General features: G+C 42.8%; 2 protein-coding genes across 2 annotated transcripts in view; both read right to left on the minus strand.

Annotated features, from left to right (window-relative positions):
• LOC111949339 (cholinephosphotransferase 1) overlaps window positions 1-14,019 on the minus strand; it is an 18,032-nt gene extending 4,013 nt beyond the window's left edge. Inside the window, exons 1-5 of the mRNA XM_023966432.2 lie at window positions 13,572-14,019; window positions 2,574-2,721; window positions 2,180-2,321; window positions 1,952-2,036; window positions 1,254-1,385 (exon numbers count right to left, since the gene is read on the minus strand). Of these exons, the coding sequence (XP_023822200.1) occupies window positions 1,254-1,385; window positions 1,952-2,036; window positions 2,180-2,321; window positions 2,574-2,721; window positions 13,572-13,811 (747 nt within the window). The 5' untranslated portion in view covers window positions 13,812-14,019. The remainder of the gene's footprint in view (window positions 1-1,253; window positions 1,386-1,951; window positions 2,037-2,179; window positions 2,322-2,573; window positions 2,722-13,571) is intronic.
• Window positions 14,020-14,273: 254 nt separating this feature from the next.
• The window catches only part of LOC111955825 (myosin-binding protein C, slow-type-like), a 38,374-nt gene continuing 29,243 nt past the window's right edge, over window positions 14,274-23,404 (minus strand). Inside the window, 11 exon segments of the mRNA XM_070436485.1 lie at window positions 14,274-15,148; window positions 17,020-17,206; window positions 18,363-18,499; window positions 18,933-19,092; window positions 19,252-19,391; window positions 19,682-19,877; window positions 19,979-20,067; window positions 21,756-21,923; window positions 22,075-22,209; window positions 22,871-23,059; window positions 23,148-23,259. Coding sequence (XP_070292586.1) covers window positions 15,048-15,148; window positions 17,020-17,206; window positions 18,363-18,499; window positions 18,933-19,092; window positions 19,252-19,391; window positions 19,682-19,877; window positions 19,979-20,067; window positions 21,756-21,923; window positions 22,075-22,209; window positions 22,871-23,059; window positions 23,148-23,259 — 1,614 coding nt within the window. The 3' untranslated portion in view covers window positions 14,274-15,047.

Consider the following 23,404-nt stretch of genomic DNA (forward strand, 5'->3'; position numbering starts at 1 on the left):
TGAAAGAATAAACGTTTTGTTTTTGAAATGATAGTTTCCGGATTTGACCACATTAATGACCAAAGGCTTGTATTTCTGTGTTTATTATATTATAATTAAGTCTATGATTTGATAGAGCAGTCTGACTGAGCGGTGGTAGGCAGCAGCAGGCTCGTAAGCATTCATTCAAGCTTTACTGCGTTGGCCGGCAGCTCTTAGCAATGCTTGAATCACAGCGCTGTTTATGACTTCAAGCCTATCAACTCCTGAGATTAGGCTGGCAATACTAAAGTGCCTATTAGAACATCCAATAGTCAAAGGTATATGAAATACAAATGGTATAGAGAGAAATATTCTACGCGTCATAATTCCTATAATAACTACAACCTAAAACTTCTTAACTGGGAATATTGAACCACCAGCTTTCATATGTTCTGAGCAAGGAACTTAAAACGTTAGCTTTTTTACATGGCACATATTGCAATTTTACTTTCTTCTCCAACACTGTGTTTTTGCATTATTTAAACCAAATTGAGCACATTTCATTATTTATTTGACACTACATAGATTTTATTTCTGTATTATATTAAGTAAAAATTTAAAAAAGTGTTCATTCAGTATTGTTGTAATTCTCATTATTACAAATAAATAAATATAAGTAAAATAAAAATTATAATAATAAAAAATTGGCAGATTAATTGGTATTGGCTTTTTTTGGTCCTCCAATAATCGCTATCGCCGTTGAAAAATCATAATCGGTCGACCTTTACACTGGAGGTGCTTACCGAGAAGATTGTGAATGTTCCTGAGTGGCTGAGTTACAGTTTTGACTTATATCTACATGAAAATCTATAGCAAGACCTGAAAATGGTTGTCTAGCAATGATAAACAACCAATTTGGTAGAGCTTGAAGAATAAAAAATAAAATAAAAAAATGGGCAGATGTTGCCAATCCAGGTGTGGAAAGCTCTTAAGAGACTTGTTGTAATCGCTGCCAAAGGTGCTTCTACAAAGTAATGACTCAGGGGCATGAATACTTATGTAAATGAGATATTTCTGCAATTCATTTAATATTACATTAGCAAAAATGTGAAAACATGTTTTTTAAATTCATTGTACCACAAAATGTGAAATAAGTCAAGGGGTATGAATACTTTCTGAARACACTGTATATGCAACATCTTACTACCACATCAGCTGTTTAGGCTTAAGTGTAATCAAAAACACTAATCAACCCAAAAAGTTCACTAAACACGTAATTACATAACACTTACAGCCACAGTGGAGCCGTTCTTGCCGACGCCCCCGTTGAGGATGACGTGGAAGTAGTTATAGCAGGAGAACACGGCTCCCCCAATGATGCCCAAGATGGGGAAGGCATACAGCTTCACCCCAAGGATGGGCAACTACAGGAGGGTAAAACAACCAAGAGTTTCAGTTAACAGAACTAATCAACTTCTGTCGCAACAGCTAGCGTTGTTTACACCAATAAGCTGTGGGTGGGCGGGGCATGCTGCTGAGGCCATGATGGGAGGAGAAGCCAATAATATTGCGTGGAGACATCAGCTTTTCTCTAGCCAGATCATGTGATCATGGTTACGCCACRGTGGATTAGCTACCCATAATTACCTTCTCACTTCTGATTGTGGCGTTTAGTCGTTAAGCCTCCACAGGCTGCACAGAGTGAAAGTGAAACAAAAGGACTATTTAATAACTAGTAGATTGTTGTTGTGGGGTTGGTTGGTTGATTGGTTATACAGTACATGTTAAGGATTGGTTGTGATGTCTTATGGTGCCAAATGTTGGTGTAAAATTTGTGTTGTCACAGTGACAAATGTTGGTGTAAAACGTCCCAAGTTTCCAAATCCTACAGCTTAGTTGACAGAAAAGGAAAGAGAGAGWGTGTATGAGTGGGTATGGGAGTGTGTGTTAGGTTTGTGTGCATGGATGGATAAATGTATTGAAGCCATACCCTGTAGTCCCAAAGGGCCACTCCACCAAAAGCTGACATCACATACATGACAACGATGGCAATCTGGACCTCTGTCACATCAACCCTGGGTGGAGAGAGATCAGAACCAGACTGTATATTTTATGAAACATGATGGACTAGACTTAAGTACTACGTCAAAAACAAACAGTCGTTATCTGCCCAGCAACAGGTAAACAAATAATATAATTGGGCATCATTCCTACTTACAGGCCAAAGCGTAGCGTTCCGGAAACATAGGTTTGCCAGTGTGCACAGAAGAACATGAACATCCCCACAAAGCCACAGAAGAACATCCAATCAGGGTAGCTTCCTACCCCACAGGATATACATGTTCCCACAGAAACAAACACTGCAGACAGAGAGACAAACAGAGAGAGACGAGATGAGAACTAATGAGTAACAATGTGTTATACTTCTGAGGCATAGAACAATGTATGTTGTCAGTCAATATGACACACTGGTTGCTATGACTCTAAACACTAAATGCAGTCTAGTCCAGACAAAAGTACAGGGAAGCCTCACTGCTTGAAATACACACTTGGTCAGGTACTGCAAAGCACCACAAATTAACAGGCAAAAAACATTTTTTTGGGGCCCGCACCTGTGGAGACAGCATCACAGCCGTGGTCAAAGAGCTCCCCCAGCGCAGAGCTGCTGTTTGTCCTCCGTGCCTGCTTCCCATCAATGGCATCCAGCGACTGATAGATGAACAGGCCCAACGCACTCAGGATGAAGGCCCATGCTGGAGCCTGGAAAGAGGAAGGGAGGGGAAAGGAGGGAGAGCGAGAAAGGGAGGGAGAGAAATTTGATTAAACAAGGGGATGGAATGACCTGGTTTCTATTTCAACTAGGACAAACTTTTCCTCCACCCTCCCCCTTGAAGGGAAAGGTCTCGGTCTTTGTCTTCTGCGTAAACAGACTTGTATACATGAGATGCAGGGTGTATTACCAAATCAGTGAAGATTGAAGAAAGCCATGACACACTGGGGAAAGTTGTTTATCTTATTTTGAGTCACTTCTTGCAAAACAGAGAGTTGCTTGTGTTTGACAAGTTGAGATGTTTGACTATTTACCTCAACATGGGTTTGTTCTCTCTAACAGACATCTTATAATACATTGTCTAACATTTCCTAAAATATATGCTTACTACAGCTGTTTTGTAGAAAATTATTTGAAAGGCAAAACAGTGTAATGCAGGCCTGGGCAATTCTTTTCCACGGAGGGCCACATTAAAATATATTTTTGCCATGGAGGGCCACATTATAATATATTTTTGCCATCGCCGGCCAGAAGCATATTACAGGATTGTACATCATGGGAATGACTATGTTGACAGTAGATGTATCTACTGTAAATCACATCCAGATATGCTACTTATTTTACTTTTTTAACATGCACAGAAATAAACCACATCCATGTTCTCCTTTTGGTAGGTATTTTCATTATTAAAATTGCAATGAACTACACGGAGGGAAAAGTACTGTGCATTCAGCACCACGGACAGAACTCTGGTTAACGGGTATGCACAAAAAACCCCAGAGAGCTCAAAATGACATTTAAAATACTCAGTGTGAGGAGTGAAGTCTCTGATGGSCATTGACTAGAGCAGTGAAGTCAGGTATAGTTTGACGTCGCTATRCGCAGGATTGCTAAGAGTCAGTCATAGATGATCTGTGCCTTGACTTACATTTTKACATTTACATTTTAGTCATTTAGCAGACGCTCTTATCCAGAGCGACTTACAGTAGAGTGCATACATTTTATTACATTTTATTACATTTTTACATACTGAGACAAGGATATCCCTACCGGCCAAGAGCAGACGCTCTTATCCAGAGCGACTTACAGTAGAGTGCATACATTTTATTACATTTTTACATACTGAGACAAGGATATCCCTACCGGCCAAACCCTCCCTACCGGCCAAACCCTCCCTAACCCGGACGACGCTATGCCAATTGTGCGTCGCCCCACGGATCTCCCGGTTGCGACAGCCCAGCCTGGGCGCGAACCCAGAGACTCTGGTGACGCAGCTAGCACTGCRATGCAGTGCCCTAGACCACTGCGCCACCCGGGAGATATTTATATATTTAATTTCATCACTGAAAATGTCTGTTCACATACATTGGGTCAACCGAAAAGTACAAACATCTTCTGAGCATGACTCCTAATGTTTGGAAAGTGTTGTTCATCGAAAGATGCATAGAACCTCGTCAGTGACATTGTTTTGAATAGTTATCCAATCACTGCATCAGACTGAAGATCGATAAGCTCAAGTTGCAGGTCAGTAGGAGCGTTATCCACATTGAAGGTGAAAGGAGAGAAAACCAACAGCATGTCATTTTCCAACACTTTGAAATCCTCAAAACGACGAGAAAACTCACCGTTCAAAGCACACTGCAGCGACGTATACTTGGGTCAGAAGGTGGGTGAGATTGTTGGCTTCTACTTGGAGGGTCAGGAGGAGTAATTTTCACTTGAAGGCTTTGAGAAGGCTGTACATCTGATGTGCAAAAAGGCCCTTCCCTTGTAGTTTGGAATTCAGTTAATTCATGACAGCCATGATGTCCACGGTGAAGGCAAAATCAGCCAACCATTCTTTATCTTGCAGTTGAGGGAAATCCACATATTTTCCTTTCATTTGCAAAAACGCAGCAATCACCGACTTCAGGTCCCCACACCCTTTTAAGCACCTTCCCCAAACTCAGCCATCTTACATTTGCGTGGTAGGGTGATCTGCATGACCCGACAAACTGCCTGTGGTTGAAAGATTTTGCGCTTATGAAGTTTACCACTTTAGTGACTGTATCCACAACATGGCTCATTTTCAGAACACATTTACAGAGCACCTCCTGATGAATAATGCAATGTAGGAAAATTATTTTCTGATCTGGGTTCAGCTCAGCTACTTGATCTTGTATCCTTTTCAAAAGGCCAATGTGTTTTCCTGTCAAGTTTGGGCACCCATCAGTGGTCACACTGGATAACTTTTCAAAACTCAGTCCCAGCTTTACCACACATTTATTAACCTCCAATAAATATTTCCCTGTGGTTTTGCCCTTCATTGACTGTAATTTCAAAGTCTGGAGTTATGCCTCATCACAATATCAACAACTGCGCCGTGTCACGTGCATTACTGCTCTGATCCAGGTCCAAGGAGAAATAGGTGAAATCCTTTACCTTGTTTTTCAACTGCTGTTCCATATTCTCTGCAATGTCTTCAACACGCTGTGTCTRGGGTTGCAAAGGGTCGGAAACTTTCTGGTAAATTTCCGGAATTTTCTATGGAAGTTAAGCCCTGGAATTTGGGGAATTTTGCTTAAATTCATCAAAAAAAGTTAGCTTAAAACAGTGAACCTTTTTTGAGAGATACTACACAAGGCAATTCTAGGTATTGTGGCATATTTTGGTTAAACTATCCCCAATTCAATGGAATTGCAAATCTCAACATGCACAGTGCATTCTTCCATCACATGTACAGCTGATTCTCAAGATCTTGCACACTAATGAGATGCTATTGAGCCCACACTACTACACTGTCTGAGCCAAGGACTACATGCTTTCTGGTAAGTTTTGATTACAATACTGGGTGGGGTGAATATATTTTATATGACATACATGATATTCTGTTAACTATTAAATAGTAACCTACAGCAAAGTGTGTTTAAATCATTTCTAACTGGTTAACAATTTCTGCTAGTTAGTTTTTGCTACCATGTGGGTTTCAGCTTGCTTGCGCCTGCTAACTGAGGAGTGTTAATTCACCTGTTTCCATACATGTTTCATTTTAAAACATTTATCTTACAAAAGGAGATGTTTAATCTAACAGCTTAACTAATTATCTGTACATGGAATTGTATGTGTTTTCCCCCTCATTTTTACAGGAAAATGCCACAGGCACTATCTGATGTGTGGAGACATTTCACTGCAGCTAATGTAGAAGGAAAAGCTGTGTACATTTGCAAATACTGTGCCAAATCATATGTGAAGAATGCAACAAAGATGCAGAATCATCTGGCCAAGTGCATAAAGTTCCCTCAGTGCTCACAACCTCTGACAAAAGTCCCTCTACTTCTTTTCGAGGTGAAAATGATTAATCAGACACCTTATCGATAGCATCAGTTCATGGGCCTCCTGGAATCAGAAGTATTTGTGACTCAATGGAGGAAYGTAGTCAGAGAAATGCTGATGAATGTCTTGCTCGAGCTGTGTGTGCAACTGGTTCACCTCTGATGCTCACAGGCAATGTGTATCGAAAGAGATTTCTCCAACCAGACATGCTTTATCTATTCATTTGCTGGATGCAGAGTTCAACAGAGTTCAAGTGAAGGTCAAGCAAATCATAGAGAAAGCAGACTATTGCAATCAGTGGTTGAATGTTCGTGGACAAGGAATAATTAACTGCATAATCTCCACCCCTCAACCAGTATTCTACAAGTGCACAGACACAAGGGACATCAGACACACTGATCTCCACCTTGCAGATGAGCTGTAGACAGTCATCAATGACCTTGGACCACAGAAGGTATTTGCACTGGTGACAGACAATGCTGTGAACATGAAGGCTACTTAGTCTAAAGTGGAGGAATCCTACCCTCACATCACACCCATTGGCTGTGCTGCTCATGCATTGAATCCTCAAGGACATCATGGCACTGAGAACAATGGATACACTCTACAAGAGAGCCGAGGAAATGGTTAGGTATGTGAAAGGTCATGTTATAGCAGCAATCTACTTCACCAAGCAAAGTGAGAAGAATAAGAGCTGCCCAGCAGCACCCGTTGGGGGTGGTGTTGTCATCATGTTTGACAGTCTCCTGGAGGGGAAGGAGTCTCTCCAAGAAATGGCCATATCACAGTCTGCAGATATGGCCAGCCCCATCAAGAGGATCCTCCTGAAGGATGTATTTTGGGAGAGAGTGGTAAGGAGCCTGAAACCTATAGCAGTAGCCATTGCACAGATTGAGGGAGACAATGCCATCCTGTCTGATGTTCAGACTCTGCTTGCAGATGTAAGAGATTAAATCCGTACTGCCCTGCCCACTTCACTGTTGCTCCAAGCCGAGGAAACTGTAGTTCTGAAATACATCGAAAAGCTTGAAGACTTCTGCCTGAAGCCCATACAAGCCGCAGCATACATGTTGGACCCCAAGTATGCTGGCAAGAGTATCCTGTCTGGTGCAGAGATCAACAAGGCCTACAGTGTCATCACTACCATGTCTTGCCACCTTGGCCTGGATGAGGACAAAGTTCTTGGCAGTCTGGCGAAGTACACTTCCAAGCAAGGGCTTTGGTATGGAGATGCAATATGGCAGTCGTGACAACATATCTCATCAGCCACCTGGTGGAAGGGACTTTGTGGATCTGAGGCCCTTTCCCCTGTTGCCTCCATCATCCTCCAAATCCCACCAACATCAGTCGCCTCAGAGCGCAACTGGTCCTTGTTTGGGAACACACACACTAGAGCACRCAACAAGCTGACCAATACAAGGGTTGAAAAATTGGTGGCCTTCCGGGCAAATTTGAGGCTTTTTGAGCCTGACAATGAGCCATCCTCAACAAGGTTGGAAAGTGACAGTGAAGATGAGGCCTCAGAGTCTGATGTTCAAGAGGTGGACATTGAGGAGGTCCAGGGAGAAGACACGGAAGCCTGAGAGRAAGACAACCAAAGCTTTAGTGTCTAAACTATCATTTTACAGATGTTGAAAATGTTTTTGGGAGATGCGATGGATCATTCAATATCCCTTTCTTTTGTTGTTCAATGAAATCATCCCATGTGAAGAGTCAACTCATTTAATTAMATTTCAATTCGTAACTAAATAGATTTTTTTTCTGGGAAGGATTTAATCATTTGCAATTATGTCTACTTATGATAAGGTACAAGGTTTATGTTTCTGTCTCCATATGACATGGTAAATATATCCAATGCAAAAAACAGCTATATTTAAAATGGTATTAATATTATTTCCCATATATTCCCACGGAAAGTTTCCACCTCTGAATATTCCCCAAAATGTGCAACCCTAGCCGTGTCACTGTTCGTCTTGACAGGGAAACATTTTCAAAACAGTTCTTTCTTGTCGGGGATAAGTATTGCTGCAGAGTCAATTAACATTCTTTAATAAATTTGCCCTCATCAAATGGCTTGCTATGTTTAGCAATKTTGTGGGACAGTACATAGCTAGCTCTCGCAATTCCGTCATTTGCTGAATACAGCTTTGTGAAAAGTCCTTGCTGCTTTTGCAACTGAGAAAGCAACTGTTTCAATGCACTTGCCCTCTGCTCAGAACACATTCCTATATTTCTCTGCATGCTTCGTCTGGAAGTATCAGGACAGGTTGTAGTCTTTCAAGACAGCGATGCWCTCTTTGCACACAGCTTTCACTGATACCGCAATAAATAAATATTTCAATGACATTCATTTGAATGACCCTCCCAACCCCCACCACACACACACACACACACACACACACGTGTGAGTGTGTAAGAAAAAAAAAGTGAAAGTATGGTAAAGGAAAGTAGATGACCTGACTGGGTGAGTTTCTACCACTGGGACTTGAAGTATTCCCAGCCATCTGGACATTAGGGGTGAGCCAACAATCAGTGTTAATTATCTCTCTATACAACAATGTACGAGTAGTGGAGCCAGACATTTGTTGGCGAGTGGGCCTCAAGAAATTTGGGTGGGACAATTGTTTTTCTTTAAATAAAGACAGCTGTTTTCCTAAATAAATCAAAAATAAAGTTAACTTTCTGAAATTCTAMAAAATGTTACCATGGGGCAAAGARAAAACTGCTGTTTTAAAGCACATTTCCTGCTATTCTACACATTTTTCCATGGGGCAGAGGAAAATGTGCTGTTTTGAAGCTCCATGTTATTCTACACATTTTGCCATGAGGCTCAGAGAATTTAGTATTTGTTAAGTTAATTAAAGCCAAAATATAGGTGTGTTGACTGTAATAAAAGGCACTGGACTGTGAGCTGTCTTGTTTGCTAAATCAAAATCAAATGTATTTATATAGCCCTTCTTACATCAGCTGATATATCAAAGTGCTGTACAGAAACCCAGCCTAAAACCCCAAACACCAAGCAATGCAGGTGTAGAAGCACGGGTTGGTCAAATGAACAAATAAAGGCGGCAGTGGCATGGTGTATTTGGGGAGWTTCTCCCATTCTTCTCTGAAGATCCTCTCAAGCGCTCAGGTTGGATGGGGAGCGTTGCTGCACAGCTATTTTCAGGTCTCTCCAGAGATGTTAGATCGGGTAAAGTTCGGGCTCTGGCTGGGCCACTCAAGGACATTGAGACTTGTCCCGAAGCCACTCCTGTGTCGTCTTAACTGTGTGCTTAGGGTCGTTGTCCTGTTGGAAGGTGAACCTTCGCCCCAGTCTGCGGTCCGGAGCACTCTGGAGCAGGTTTTCATCAAGGATTTATCTGTACTTTGCTCCGCTCATCTTTGCCTCGATCCTGACTAGTCTCCTAGTCCCTGCCAATAAAAAACATCCCCACAGCATGATGCTGCCACCACCATGCTTCACTGTAGGGATGGTGCCAGGGTTTCCTCCAGACGTGACGCTTGGCATTCAGGCCAGAGTTCAATCTTGGTTTCATCAGACCAGAGAATCTTGTTTCTCATGGAGTGTCCTATTGGTGCCTTTTGACAAACTCCAAGCGTGCTGTCATGTGCCTTTTACTGAGGAAGTGGCTTCCGTCTGGCCACTCTACCATAAAGGCCTGATTGGTGGAGTGCTGCAGAGATGGTTGTCCTTCTGGAAGGTTCTCCCATCTCCACAGAGGAACTCTGGAGCTCTAGGAAGAGTMTTGGTGGTTCCAAACYTCTTCCATTTAAGAATGATGGAGGCCACTGTGTTCTAGGGGACCTTCAATGCTGCAGAAATGTTTTGGTACTCTTCCCCAGATCTGTGCCTAGACACAATCCTGTCGCGGAGCTCTACGGACAATTCCTTCGACCTCATGGCTTGGTTTTTGCTCTGACATGCACTTACATAGACAGGTGTGTGCCTTTCCAAATCATGTCCAATCAATTGAATTTACCACAGGTGGACTCCAATCAAGTTGAARAATCAAGTCCAACAAGTTGAAGAAATATCTCAAGGATGATCAATGGAAACAGGACGCACCGGAGCTCAATCGACACACAAAGGGTCTGAATACTTATGTAAATAAGACAATGTTTTTTGTTTTTTTTTAGAAATGTGCAAGCATTTGGGGTATTGTGTGTAGATTGATGAGGAAAAATGTATTTAATACATTTGAGAAAATGTGGAAAAGTCAAGGGGTCTGAATACTTTACGAATGCACTGTATAGCCATATAAGCACAGTGACATAGGCCTCAATGCAGTCATATTCATGGCTTATTGGGGGTGTGGCTTTCAGTTAGTGATTTTTGACCACCCATCCCATGAGAGAAGGTCATTCCACTTAATCTAAATGCCATTCCAGTGCACTGCTTGCTATGAATTCTATCTGATGGTGTTTGCATGTTTAGGTAAAAAGACAAATAATGTCCCGTTTGGAACACTGACATGTAGAGAGCATAATTATTAAAAAATGTTGTTCCCCAATCTGATTCGATGGGCCTGGCTTTCCAGTAGGTGGGCCCGRGCCCACCGGTTGCAATGTACTGTACTAACTTCTCTCTGCACAACCGTGTTCTCTCTGCACTGTACTTGCCCAACTGTGTTCTCTCAACACAACACTACTGTATTGGCCTAACTGTGTGTTTGTCCCATTGGTTTGTCCACCACAACTATTTTGACAGTAGTTTTTTTTTCTCTTTCTAGATATCCTGCTGTTTTCCAGTCCCTTCCTCTACCAACAACAAACTGCTCTTCAGTAACCCCTGCCCTAAAAAAAAGCCCTTTCTGTATACAGGTAGTCATCTTAGTTACATGGCTCTCAGGCAAGTTCTGTATTGAGTATAGGCATACAGGGTCACCCTTGACATATTTTCAGTTGGTCAGTGACAGTAGTGTATGCTGCAGCTTATGTCAAGGCCAGGTAGCCCTTTTATCTAGTTATTCAAAGCTGTACTGTATATACAGATTGCAGATAGAGACGGGTTACATGTGAGTCCATGGCTGCATTGACAACAGCTTGTGCTGCATATAAAATGCCCTTGTTGAATTGTCTGCTGCACAAACCCGCCTGGAGCTTGATGGAATCTGGACTTTGTGTCAGTGGTGAGATTCCAATCTGTACTGTGGGATGGGTGGACAAAGGTGTAGAACTAATAAACATACTGTAACATCTCTGAATACCCGACAGGCAYGTGCCTGAACGCAAACTATACAAAGGAAGGAAAAGAAGCCAAACAGCCAAAGGGGTAGGTTCACATACACCCTCTCTCTTCAGAGAATCAACCTAAGCAGATGACATGTCATAGTATGAACACGTGGCATGGTTAAAAACTAGGTATTCGACCTGTTAATGATTTGCTGACTATGGTTGAAGTTGTATGCCTATTGTTATCTACAGTTGAAGTCGGAAGTTTACATACACCTTAGCTAAATACATTTAAACTCMGTTTTTCAAAATTCAACATTTAATCCTAGTAAAAATGCCCTGTCGTAGGTCAGTTAGGATCACCACTTTATTTTAAGAATGTGAAATGTCAGAATAATAGGAGAGAGAGTTATCTATTTCAGCTTTTATTTCTTTCATCACATTCCCAGTGGGTCAGAAGTTTACATACACTCAAKTAGTTTTTGGTACCATTGCCTTTAAATTGTTTAACTTGGGTCAAATGTTTCAGGTAGCCATTCACAAGCTTCCCACAATAAGTTGGGTGAATTTTGGCCCATTCCTCCTGACAGAGCTGGTGTAACTGACTCAGGTTTGTAGTCCTCCTTGCTCGCTCACACTTTTTCAGTTCTGCCCACAAATTTTCTATGGGATTGAGGTCAGGGCTTTGTGATGGCCACTCCAATACCTTGACTTTGTTGTCCTTAAGCCATTTTGCCACAACTTTGGAAGTATGCTTGKGGTCATTGTCCATTTGGAAGACCCATTTGCGACCAAGCTTTAGCTTCCTGACTGATGTCTTGAGATGTTGCTTCAATGTATCCACATCATTTTTCTTCCTCATGATGCCACCTATTTTGTGAAGTGCACCAGTCCCTCCTGCAGCAAAGCACCCCCACAACATGATGCTGCCACCCCCGTGCTTCACGGTTGGGATGGTGTTCTTAGGCTTGCAAGCCTCCCCCTTTTTCCTCCAAACATAACAATGGTCATTATGGCCAAACAGTTCTATTTTTGTTTCATCAGACCAGATGAAATTTCTCTAATAAGTACGATCTTTGTCCCCATGTGCAGTTGTAAACCGTAGTCTGGCATTTTTTAAATGGCAGTTTTGGAGCAGTGGCTTCTTCCTTGCCGAGGGGCCTTTCAGGTTATGTCGATATAGGACTCGTTTTACTGTGGATATAGATACTTTTGTACCCGTTTCCTCCAGCATCTTCACAAGGTCCAGGTCCTTTGCTGTTGTTCTGGGATAGATGTGCACTTCTCGCACCAAAGTACGTTCATCTCTAGGAGACAGAACGCGTCTCCTTCCTGAGCAGTATGAAGACTGATTGGTCCCATGGTGTTTATACTTGCGTACTATTGTTTGTACAGATGAACGTGGTACCTTCAGGCGTTTGAAAATTGCTACCAAGGATGAACCAGACTTGTGGAGGTCTACCTTTTTCCCCCCTGAGGTCTTGGCTGATTTCTTTTGATTTTCCCATGAAGTCAAGCAAAGAGGAAATGAGTTTGACTGTAGGCCTTGAAATACATCCACAGGTACACCTCCAATTAACTCAAATTATGTCAATTAGCCTATCAGAAGCCATGACGTCATTTTCCAAGCCACAGTCAACTTAGTGTATGTAAACTTCTGACCCACTGGAATTGTGATACAGTTAATTATAAGTGAAATAATCTGTCTGTAAACAATTGTTGGAAAAATGACAAAGTAGATGTCCTAACCGACTTGCAAAAAACTATAGCTGGTTAACAAGAAATTTGTGGAGTGGTTGAAAAACGAGTTTTAATGACTCCAACCTAAGTGTATGTAAACTTCCGACTTCAACTGTATTTGCTTAATTTACATGATCCAATCAAACTTGCGATAAAGTAATATTAACTTTAACATTCTTGAATAAACATTCAGCCACACTTACTCCCAGTTACCTCAAATTACTATTCGCTTGATTTACGAGTGGCTGAGCAAACATGGTGGCAAAATTTGACACGAACTCTTATTTGGCATTTTAATCAAGCAAATGCATTAAGTCAACAACAATAGACTATTAGACAAACTATCGAGGAACAAAACATTAGTGGACTGTGCACATTTTCCACCCAATATGCTGATGCTTTGAGCAGTTTTAATTATTATTTTACCTTTATTTAACCAGGTAGGCCGGTTGAGAACAAGTTCTCGGTTGTAAAGTAACAATAGCGCTGTAAATGTATTCGAGTTGCAACAAAGTTACACATGATCTCAGAGAGTTACAATGCTGTCATGGGWTGTTGCTACATGGCTACTCGAAAGTTTCTCCCCCCCACCCCAAGGTCGCAAAGCACCTACCTCCTCTGTTGCCGTTGGACAGTAAAACACCAACACTACAGTTGTGACTATATTTATTACCAGTCCAATTATAGTCAGAGTATTAGGCGCTACCCAAGTTGGAATTTGTTGGACCAGCCAATTCCAATATATCTGACAAGGAGGTTCGAAAAGGGATCGACCCGAAGCGCTATATTTGTGCTCCTCTAGCCGCTTGAGTTGTGCGGCTGACAGCGGCTCCGGCCACAAGAAATGTGGCATTGTTTTCAGCTTCGGCGCTACGAAAAGTAGCCTATCACCCAGCGATACTGTTGACGTTCTTGTGGGTTTCAGGCACTGATATCTTCCAGAAAATACTTGCTCATTTGGCAGTTACGTGTGAACAGTCATTTTTCTAGAGCGAACCATGAATGTCGATCTTTTTTCCGTTTGCGATTGACAATTGCGTTTCAGCAGGAAGCAAGTCTCCGGAAGAGAATTGAGGCCGGGAATTTCAAATTAAATGTAGTCCATTGGCTGCTAGGAGCAGTGAACTACAACTGCAGTAGGTTACTACAGCTTCATTGAACGTAACATTGTGACATTTTATTCTGTAGTTGCAACATTTCTGAGTGCGCTCTGAAGTGAATATAGCGTGTTCTTTAAGCATCTTAATACAGTCTTTTTTTCCTATTATGTACTGTATTAACCTTTTTTGAAAGTATTCACACATAAATAAAAGGATGATATGTTACATGTTTTTATTTTATTCCAGGAGTCATACATTACAAATTTAAGATTAAAACATGCGCAGATGGCCTGACGGCTAAGAATATAATCAAGTACAGTATGAAGTACAGTATGAGCACAGAAAGCACAATGTGTCATGCAGTGTAAGGCTTAAACAAAAAGATGGATAACTGTCTGTTTGAAAGCCCAAATCTCAACATTAGTCAGACAACTATACTTTTCATACTCCAAGACCAGAAAATGAAATCAGAAAATCCTAATGTGAAGCATTTTAAAGGGACTGATGAAATACTGTAAATTCTCATTGCAAATCACCTGATCAGAAATGTTTTAATATTTGTATCTTCTGAAGTTAAATCTTTAATCACAAGACATTGCATTACAGACACCAAGCCATATTGTTTATACATTTCAACATTCGCCCCCTCCCCTAAACACAGTTCCCAATCCCAACAGAGACAAAACATGTCCACATAGGTGGAAATTACAGTTCGTCCTACTATACATTTCCCGCACTACTCATCTAAAATAAAAAGCTACAGCCAACACACTGCCAACATGCAACTGAGCTTAAACAGAGCCTTTTGAATACTAGGAGATGACACAAAGCTGGTGATGAATTGGCTTCTTCTATGGTAACTAGCTCCATACACAGCATGCCATGCCAAAGTCCAGCTCCTCCCTCGACTGCTGGTTAGAGGCAGATCACTAGTGGTGTGACGTCAGGTTTCCGGGCATCCTAGGCGTATCAGCGGTTGCTCAGTCCGACTACTTCTCTGGCTGCTCCACGGCCTTGGTCTCGCTCATGTACTTATCGATCAGGTGTAAAGGCACTCCACGCTGCATGAGCTCAGAGAAGGTAAAGCCCCCTAGGGGAGAAAGGAGAGACACTCAGTTTGTTGTTAGGAGCTATAGAGAGAAAGTGAAAGAGAGAGAGAAGACTATCAATCTTTAACAGAGAGAAGATCATAAGAGTCCAACGGAAATAGCGGAGGGTCAGTGTGCAACATCGAAACAGACACTGAAACAGCGAAAAGAGGGTGAGTCTGCAACAAAGAAACAGAAGAGAGACACCATACAGTACAAAAAAGAAGAGATACCAAAGTGGATAGCAGTGAGAGGAGAGAAAATAGAGTGTCAGTAAAGGGAAGGTGCAAGACGTCACTTTTGCGTCTGTAAGTAAATCTATATCTGCCTAGGCTTACRGAGGCAGAGCTATAGGAGCCATGACATGGCCATTCACTAAGTAGGCCCAAAATGCGCCCAAGAAGCTCAGGAACATTTACTGGATTTTGCCTTCTCTAGTACATAATAGATGGTGCATTGACACAAACGATAATAACCCTAATGTGTCAAATATAGGCTTACTATAGATATATAATCTATGTTTTAATCAGCAGAAAGTGATCTATGTATGAATTGTATCTTATCACCCCAGTAAATATCATAACACGTATGTACAGGACACCACCCTGGAGTAACGACTTCTGGAAAATAATGCACTACTTTGAAGGATACTCACCTTTTGTGTGTGGCATATGTTAGATGAGGAACAGACACAGTTACCAGGGAAACACAGGTCATACAAGCAGTCAAGTCACACCAACCGTTAAAATAGACTTCTGAAATGTTAGGGGTACGCTTGACTTTAGACAGCAACCCTAGAGTGTTACTGGAAAGTAACTGGCTCCAATGAACACTGCCCATAAAGTGTCTAGAGCCAAATACACAATAATCTATTATGTTAYTGTACATATCACACATCCATTTTGACTAAAGCAGGCAAGCCCTGAACTCTTGCATTCCTTCCCTTGGTACTCTTTCAGACGGGTGGGTGTGAACTTAAATAGACTACCTAGTACTGCTGAGAAAAGCTGTATTATTGGCATTTGACAGATGCAGAATGAATGACATAAGCTTCATATGCCAAAACCATATGAAAGCTTACCTTGGGTGAGAACATACATTCACTATTCCTGAGTGGGGACTGGGGGGAGAGAAGAGAAGAGGGGTTATCCAAATGTTTACATGGGGGAGTTATGTGTKCTCCAGGGAATACTGGTCAGTTATTGAACTCATTTTATATGAGGAGTTAAACACATAATTGAAGGAACATCACCATCTGTTGAGGGGAAACATTAAAACATGGAGCCACAAGATAGTATTCATCTAACAAGGGAACTACATCTAGAACAATACGTATTGGCGTGTGTTTGAGTTATGAGGTGTTGATGTGTAATGACGCCTTAGGAAGAACTGGACCATGCTGTATTGGTGAAGCATGCTACATTTGACGTTGTGACTTTGAAGTTGTGGTAGGAAATTCAACAATGGTAGTGGGGTGTACAGGATTCGGCTGAACACAAGTGACATTACTGAAGTCTTGTATGAACACCTGTGACTGGATGAACATGTTCAAAATTGTCTAAAATGAGAAGGAAATGCATAGATTGAGTTCAGCCACATGATGTAATACGTTGTTCCTCATTGGAGTAGCAGGGCTGATGTAATGACAACCCCCTGGATATTGTATATGACAATATAAGCATATATCATCTATGATATATGTACGACGGATACTTACAGGACCACAGCTGATATGGACGGGACCTTGGTGGTGTAGTCACTGAAACAAACTATGTACTGATCTACGTCACCATAGAGTCTCGACACCTAATACTGTACACAGGTGGATAACATACACCGCAGGTTACCAGGTACCCCTACAGCCAAAACTGACCTTTAACCTCCAGCTTACACTCCACTAGTGCATCACCCAGGTCATTAATGGCCTTGCAGGAGTACATGCCCCCGTCGTAGGGGCTGGGTTTCCGGATCTCCAGGGTGCAGACCCCTTGGTTGCTAAACATGCGGTAGCGCGGATCGTCAATGATGGCTATCTTATTCTTCATCCAAATCACTTTGGGCTGAAGTCAAAAACAGAGAAGGTTAGCCTCTAAAATATCAATACTCAATTAAGTCAGGGATGTTTCGCAAGTTACTACCCATAATGTTTATCAAGTAGTATAAAAGGCATCGCTACTGTATCATTAAAACATTTGTCAACTCAATATGTTGTAGTACATTATTTCAAAAGCATTCAATACATTGCAATGTTTTACTGGTCTGTGGATTTGTACTATTTTCTCAGTGAGAGGGCCAATACACTGTTCAAGTTAGAGATAACCTAATCAAAACAGTGTATGAACAGTCATATCTTATAACCAAGAGTGCATTAATCAGATAAACCCTTATATTTACATAGTGCCCATGGTAATAAGGCACACGTGTTAAACAAATGTTGTCCTCTGTCTGTTTATTTAATCAGTTTTTTAACCTCTGAACAAAAAACTTCTGGCAGCTGACTAGAGATGTGTTGTTAGAGAGAGGATAGCTGTCAGGTGTAAAGGCTGCCGTGATTGAGAGGCGGTCGGAAAGAGCAGGCTGCAGGTGTAAAGCTTTCAGCATACAGCTGGAGGGCCTGGACCATTTGGACCTGGTCCATCCTGGAGGGGTATGGGGAACAGGCTGGAAGGGTATGGGGAACAGGCCGGAGGGGTATCGGGAACAGGCCGGAGGGGTATGGGGAACAGGCCGGAGGGGTATGGGGAACAGGCCGGAGGGGTATGGGGAACAGGCCGGAGGGGTATGGGGAACAGGCCAGAGGGGTATGGGGAACAGGCTGACTAAAGGCCTAAGATGACCCACTAGGCCAGGGCATTGGAAGTCCCAGCCTCAGGGCTTCAAGGCTGCACAGTCTTTGGGTTTGGCTCCTAATTCATCAATTCATGTCATTGATTGGCCAGAGTCAATAGAGAAGACATACTTGGTTTCCCATGTCTAAATCAATCACTAATTAATAGGCAGGACTGAACGTCAGCAGCAATGATACCACAACCATGTCTAGGAGTTTAGTTGGACAGAACATTCCCAGAGGGTTGGTGTAGGCACTGTCTAAGTACAGTCCTACACACCTACCCTAGCCTGAGTCCCAGATCTGTTTGTGCCGTCTTGCCAACTCCAATTGCTGAAATGTAGTTGGCAAGACAGCACAAACAGATCTGGGACCCGGGCTACACCTACCCGTGGGTTGGCGCGGACGCTGCAGTTGAGGGTGGCATTGTAGCCAGCGATGGCGAAGGTGTTGATGAGGGGCTGGGTGAACTTGGGAGGCTCTTTGAAGTCGTGGTCGATRTACTCTGGGTTCTTCAGTTGCATGCCTGCAGAGGGAGGAAGGGAGGAAGAATGGGGTTGTACATGATACAGGCGCTGAGCTGTATCATGGGGGAATTTCCCTTGTGATCATGATTGAAGGAGAGACAGTATTTTAATTCATCATCTGTGGTCATAAACTGCAACATCCACATTAACAGTACAGTACAATGAAACATGATATGTAGTGTATATGCCATCTCTGAATGAAAGCAACTGGTCCAATTCTGTAAAAATGTATATTTTATCACTATGTATCGTTACCTTTTGTGACAAAAGACAAAGAAGAAAATGAAAAAAGAAGTGACTGAGGTTCATGTCCATCTGCTTTTCGAACGAGTTGGTCCATAATATTAGAAAGTAGAGGGGGATGACATACTGGTCATATTTTTCATTGCTCTCCATACGGTATTCCCCCCCCACAGAGGAGCTCACACATACCTTCTTTAACGATGAGGGCGCTGTCCTTGGTCTGGGTGGCACCCTCGCTCAGACCCACCATGTTCTCAGAGTAGATTCTGAAGTAGTACTCGTTCCCCACCACCAGCTCGGTGATGGTGATGCAGGTGCGGTGGTAGTGCTCAATACACGTGTACCACTCCTGTCACACAGAAAGCAGATTAGTTTAAACATACAGGGGATCACATTGATTAGCACAAACACCTGGATTCCATATGCATAGTACATACAGACGTAAATCTCTCCCTCATACTGATTCCATACAGTACAGTACTAAGTGATGCATTCAGCAGACTCATACCATGGTCTTCTTGTCTGCTTTCTGGATGGTGTAGCCTGTAATGGCGGCATTGCCATTGTCCTTTGGAGGGGTCCAGTCCAGAGCCACGTTTCCCCCCCAGACCTCATCTATCTTCACACACTGTGGAGGCCCTGGGAGGTCTGAGTGGAGAGATTAATCCATTAACATCAGTATGGGTCTTATTTGCATGTGCTAGACATTAGCTGCTGTGAAAMATTTGGTAGGGAATAAAGGGCAGAACAAAGCTAAAATCATTCAACTCGATCAACTCTTTACTATGAGATCTTTCCCTCTTATAGCATGTTTTTCTTCTACTTCCTGTTTGATTCAATCTGTAAAAATGACCGATACAAATACTTAATGGATCTATGCCTAAACAACTTTAACTGTGAGATCAGGATATCCTTCCTGTCAGTGTCCYTTGACCCACCTACTATCTGGATGTCTACGATGGCTGTGTCCACGTGGTTCTCCACCTCCACCTTCATATCGTACTTTCCAGAGTGCTTCCTCTCTGCTTTGCGGATGAAGATGATGCTGTCACAGTCTGTGTTGCGGATAGTGACCTGCGTGGGGTCCACCGTCTGGCCCTCCTTCAGCCAGCTCACCTTTGGCCTGGGTTTGCCCTACATGTCACATATTGCATAGGAGCATGAATCTAACTAAATATGATTTACTAAAGGGCTTTCACTGAAGGTAGTTGAGCCATTTTCTGTTATTGCCTTACCATGAATGGAATAACGAGATTGACGGCTTCTCCGACTTTACGAGTGTACGTCTGCTTCAAGTGACGGGGGATGCGGATCTTAGGTGGTTCTGGGAAGAGGACAGCTCAGATATGTGGGTGGAACGTGATTTCCATAAAAAAATACATACTTAATCTATGGGGGAATTTTTATTTTTATCTACAGTGCCTTTGGAAATGATCTAGACCCATTGACTTTCCACATTTTGTTACGTTACAGCCTTATTCTAAAACATTTTTTTTTTTTTATGATCCTCATCAATCTACAGTACACACAATACCCCATAATGACAAAGCAAAAACTGTTTTTTAGAATTTGTTGCTAATTTATAAAAATAAATAACTGAAATATTACATTTACATAAGTATTCAGACCCTTTACTCTGTACTTTGTTTGCAGCGATTACAGCATTGAGTCCTCTTGGGTATGACACTACAAGCTTGGAACATTTGTAGTTGGGGAGTTTCGCCCATTCTTCTCTGCAAATCCTCTCAAGCTCTGTCAGGTTGGATGGGAAACGTTGCTGTACAGCTATTTTCAGGTCGTTGTCCTGTTGGAAGGTGAAATTTCGCCACAGTCTGAGGTCCTCTGCGCTCTGGAGCAGGTTTTCATCAAGGATCTCTCTGTACTTTGCTCCGTTCATCTTTCCCTCGATCCTGACTAGTCTCCCAGTCCCTGCTGCTGAAAAACATCCCCACAGCATGATGCTGCCACAACCATGCTTCACCGTAGGGATGGTGCCAGGTTACCTCCAGACGTGACACTTGGCATTCAGGCAAAATAGTTCCATCTTGGTTTCATCAGACCAGAGAATCTTGTTTYTCGTGGTCTGAGAGTCTTTAGGTGCCTTTTGGCAAACTCTGAGCAGGCTGTTATGTGCCTTCTACTGAGTAGTGGCTTCTGTCTGGCCACTTTACCATAAAGGCCTGATTTGTGGAGTGCTGCAGAGATGGTTGTCCTTCTGGAATGTTCTCCCATCTCCACAGAGGAACTCTAAAGCTCTGTCAGACTGACCATCGGGTTCTTGGTAACCTCCCTGACCAARGCCCTTCTCCCCCAATTGCTCAGTTTGGCCGGACAGCCAGCTCTAGGAAAATTCTTGGTGGTTCCAAACTTCTTCCATTTAAGAATGATGGAGGCTACTGTGTTCTTGGGGATCTTCAATGCTGCAGACATTTTGTGGTACCCTTCCCAGATCTGTGCCTCGACACAATCCTGTCTCGGAGCTCTACTGACAATTCCTCGACCTCATGGCTTGGTTTTTGTTCTGACATGCACTGTCAACTGTGGGACCTTATATAGACAGGTGTGTGCCTTTCCAAATCATGTCCAATCAATTGAACTTACCACAGGTGGACTCCAATCTAGTTGTAGAAACATCTCAAGGATGATCAATGGAAACAGGATGCACCTGAGCTCAATTCAGTGTCTGAATACTTATGCAAATAAGGTATTTCTGTTTTTTATATTAATACATTTGCACATTTTTCTAAAAACCTGTTTTCGCTTTGTCATTATGGGGTATTCTGTATACATTGCTGATTTTTTATCCATTTTAGAATAAGGCTGTAACGTAACAAAATGTGGAAAACGTCAAGGGGTCTGAATACTTTCCGAAGGCACTGTAAATCTTTCATGAACACTTGTCCTTTGGACTTGTGTTTCAAATGTCATGTTCCTAGCCCTGTTGCTTAAGCCTTGCTAATAAAAAATAAATACAGACATCAAAAAGAGAAGTGGAGAGTGGCTAGRACTCACCGATGACCTCTTTGACCAGGATAGAGTGCTGAAGTGTTCTGGGAGTGCTGGCGCCGGCAGCATTGATGGCCCTTACCCTTACCAGGATCTTAGCCTCTGGAGGGAGGCCAGTGATGGTGTACTTAGTCTTCTCTGTCAGCTCCTTATTGGTTACTCTCCAGTCATCAGCTGTGGAGAACATGTCCATAGACTTAACACAGCRGGTAATACTTATTAACAGGCCAGGAGTTTCTCCTGATCATGAAAAGTCAAGTGGGTTCTAGTTATAAAAGACAAAGTCTATTCGTTGACGGAGGCATGTCAATCGAATGCTTCTTACTTCCTTCGATGCAATACTCCACCAGGTAGCCGTCTAAGCCTGCAGCTCCGATGGTGTCTGGGGGACGCCACTTCATGGTCACCGTGGTGTCTGTGACATCATCCACCACCAGCATGGTGGGCTCGCTGGTCACCGCTGAGAGCAATCAGTGTGAGAGTGTTACAAAGGTTGAACTTCACACAAACATTTCCTTGCATGTATAGTATGTTTCATGCCTTGTCAAAAGTGGATCTCCAATTGCCATAAGAACAGTATGACGCATACAATGTAGTATACCTAAGAAACACCTCCATGCCCATGTAAGTGGGACGCCCCTCTAGCTGGCGCTGGTATGCCATCAATCTGTTCATCAGATCTCATTAGGGGCGGCTCTTAACGTCTATTCTTACATTCTGCATCAAGTTTAACTCCTATTGAACCCTGTGGGAGGCTGATCTCCTAAACCTATAAGCCCTAGATGATTTGGCAGCCATTATAAAGACATATTTAATATCTCCTAAAGCCCCGGCCACGTCCAGTGGAGGTCACAGTCAGAATGCGGAATGCTTGGAACGGTGAGGTATCAGAGGAACAGCTGCAAAGGGGAAGGGCAGCCCACGCAATGGCCTGCACTATCACACAGTATCACAGCACTGGCTATTTAATTTTTCTCCCACTATCGTGATATGATATAACCACAGGATAAACTGTATTGGCTTACATAAGAGGATAACGCCTTTGTACTGTAAGTGTCACCTCACTGGCTTTGCCACAAAGATTTACATTGCCAAGCGAACATCGCGTACTCAGAACTCACCCAGGGGTACAAAGGCTTTGGATGGCTCGCTGGGTTTGGACACGCCGATGGCATTGACAGCAAAGACGCGCACCTCGTACGGGACACCCTCAATCATCTTTTTAGGCTCAAATGTGGTCTCTTTGTTCAGGTCAAAGTTCAGCCTCATCCATCTGGAACTCTGCTTCTTTTTCCTTTCGATGAAGTAGCCTTTGGGGAAAAGCATAGTTCTATATCACATACACACACCACACCAGAATATCAACTTGTTAGCATAAACCACCCCACACACACTCACCTAAGATGGGTGAGCCTCCGTCATAGATCGGGGGTCCCCATGTCATAGAGCACCAGTCTCCTCCCACCTCCGTGACTAGGGGAACTTCAGGAGGGTCTGGGATATCCACCACCTTGACTTTGAGCTAGCCTCTGCTTCCCCAGCCTCATTCTGCAGGACTATCTTGTAGTTTCCTGTGTCTCCTTCTCTGCGATGTCGATGGTGAGGCTGGTGTGGTCCGGAAGGTTTCAGCTGCACACGGTGGCCCGAGTCAAGGA

The sequence above is a fragment of the Salvelinus sp. IW2-2015 genome, linkage group LG3, assembly GCF_002910315.2.
Source record: "Salvelinus sp. IW2-2015 linkage group LG3, ASM291031v2, whole genome shotgun sequence".
Taxonomy (NCBI): Eukaryota; Metazoa; Chordata; class Actinopteri; order Salmoniformes; family Salmonidae; genus Salvelinus; species Salvelinus sp. IW2-2015.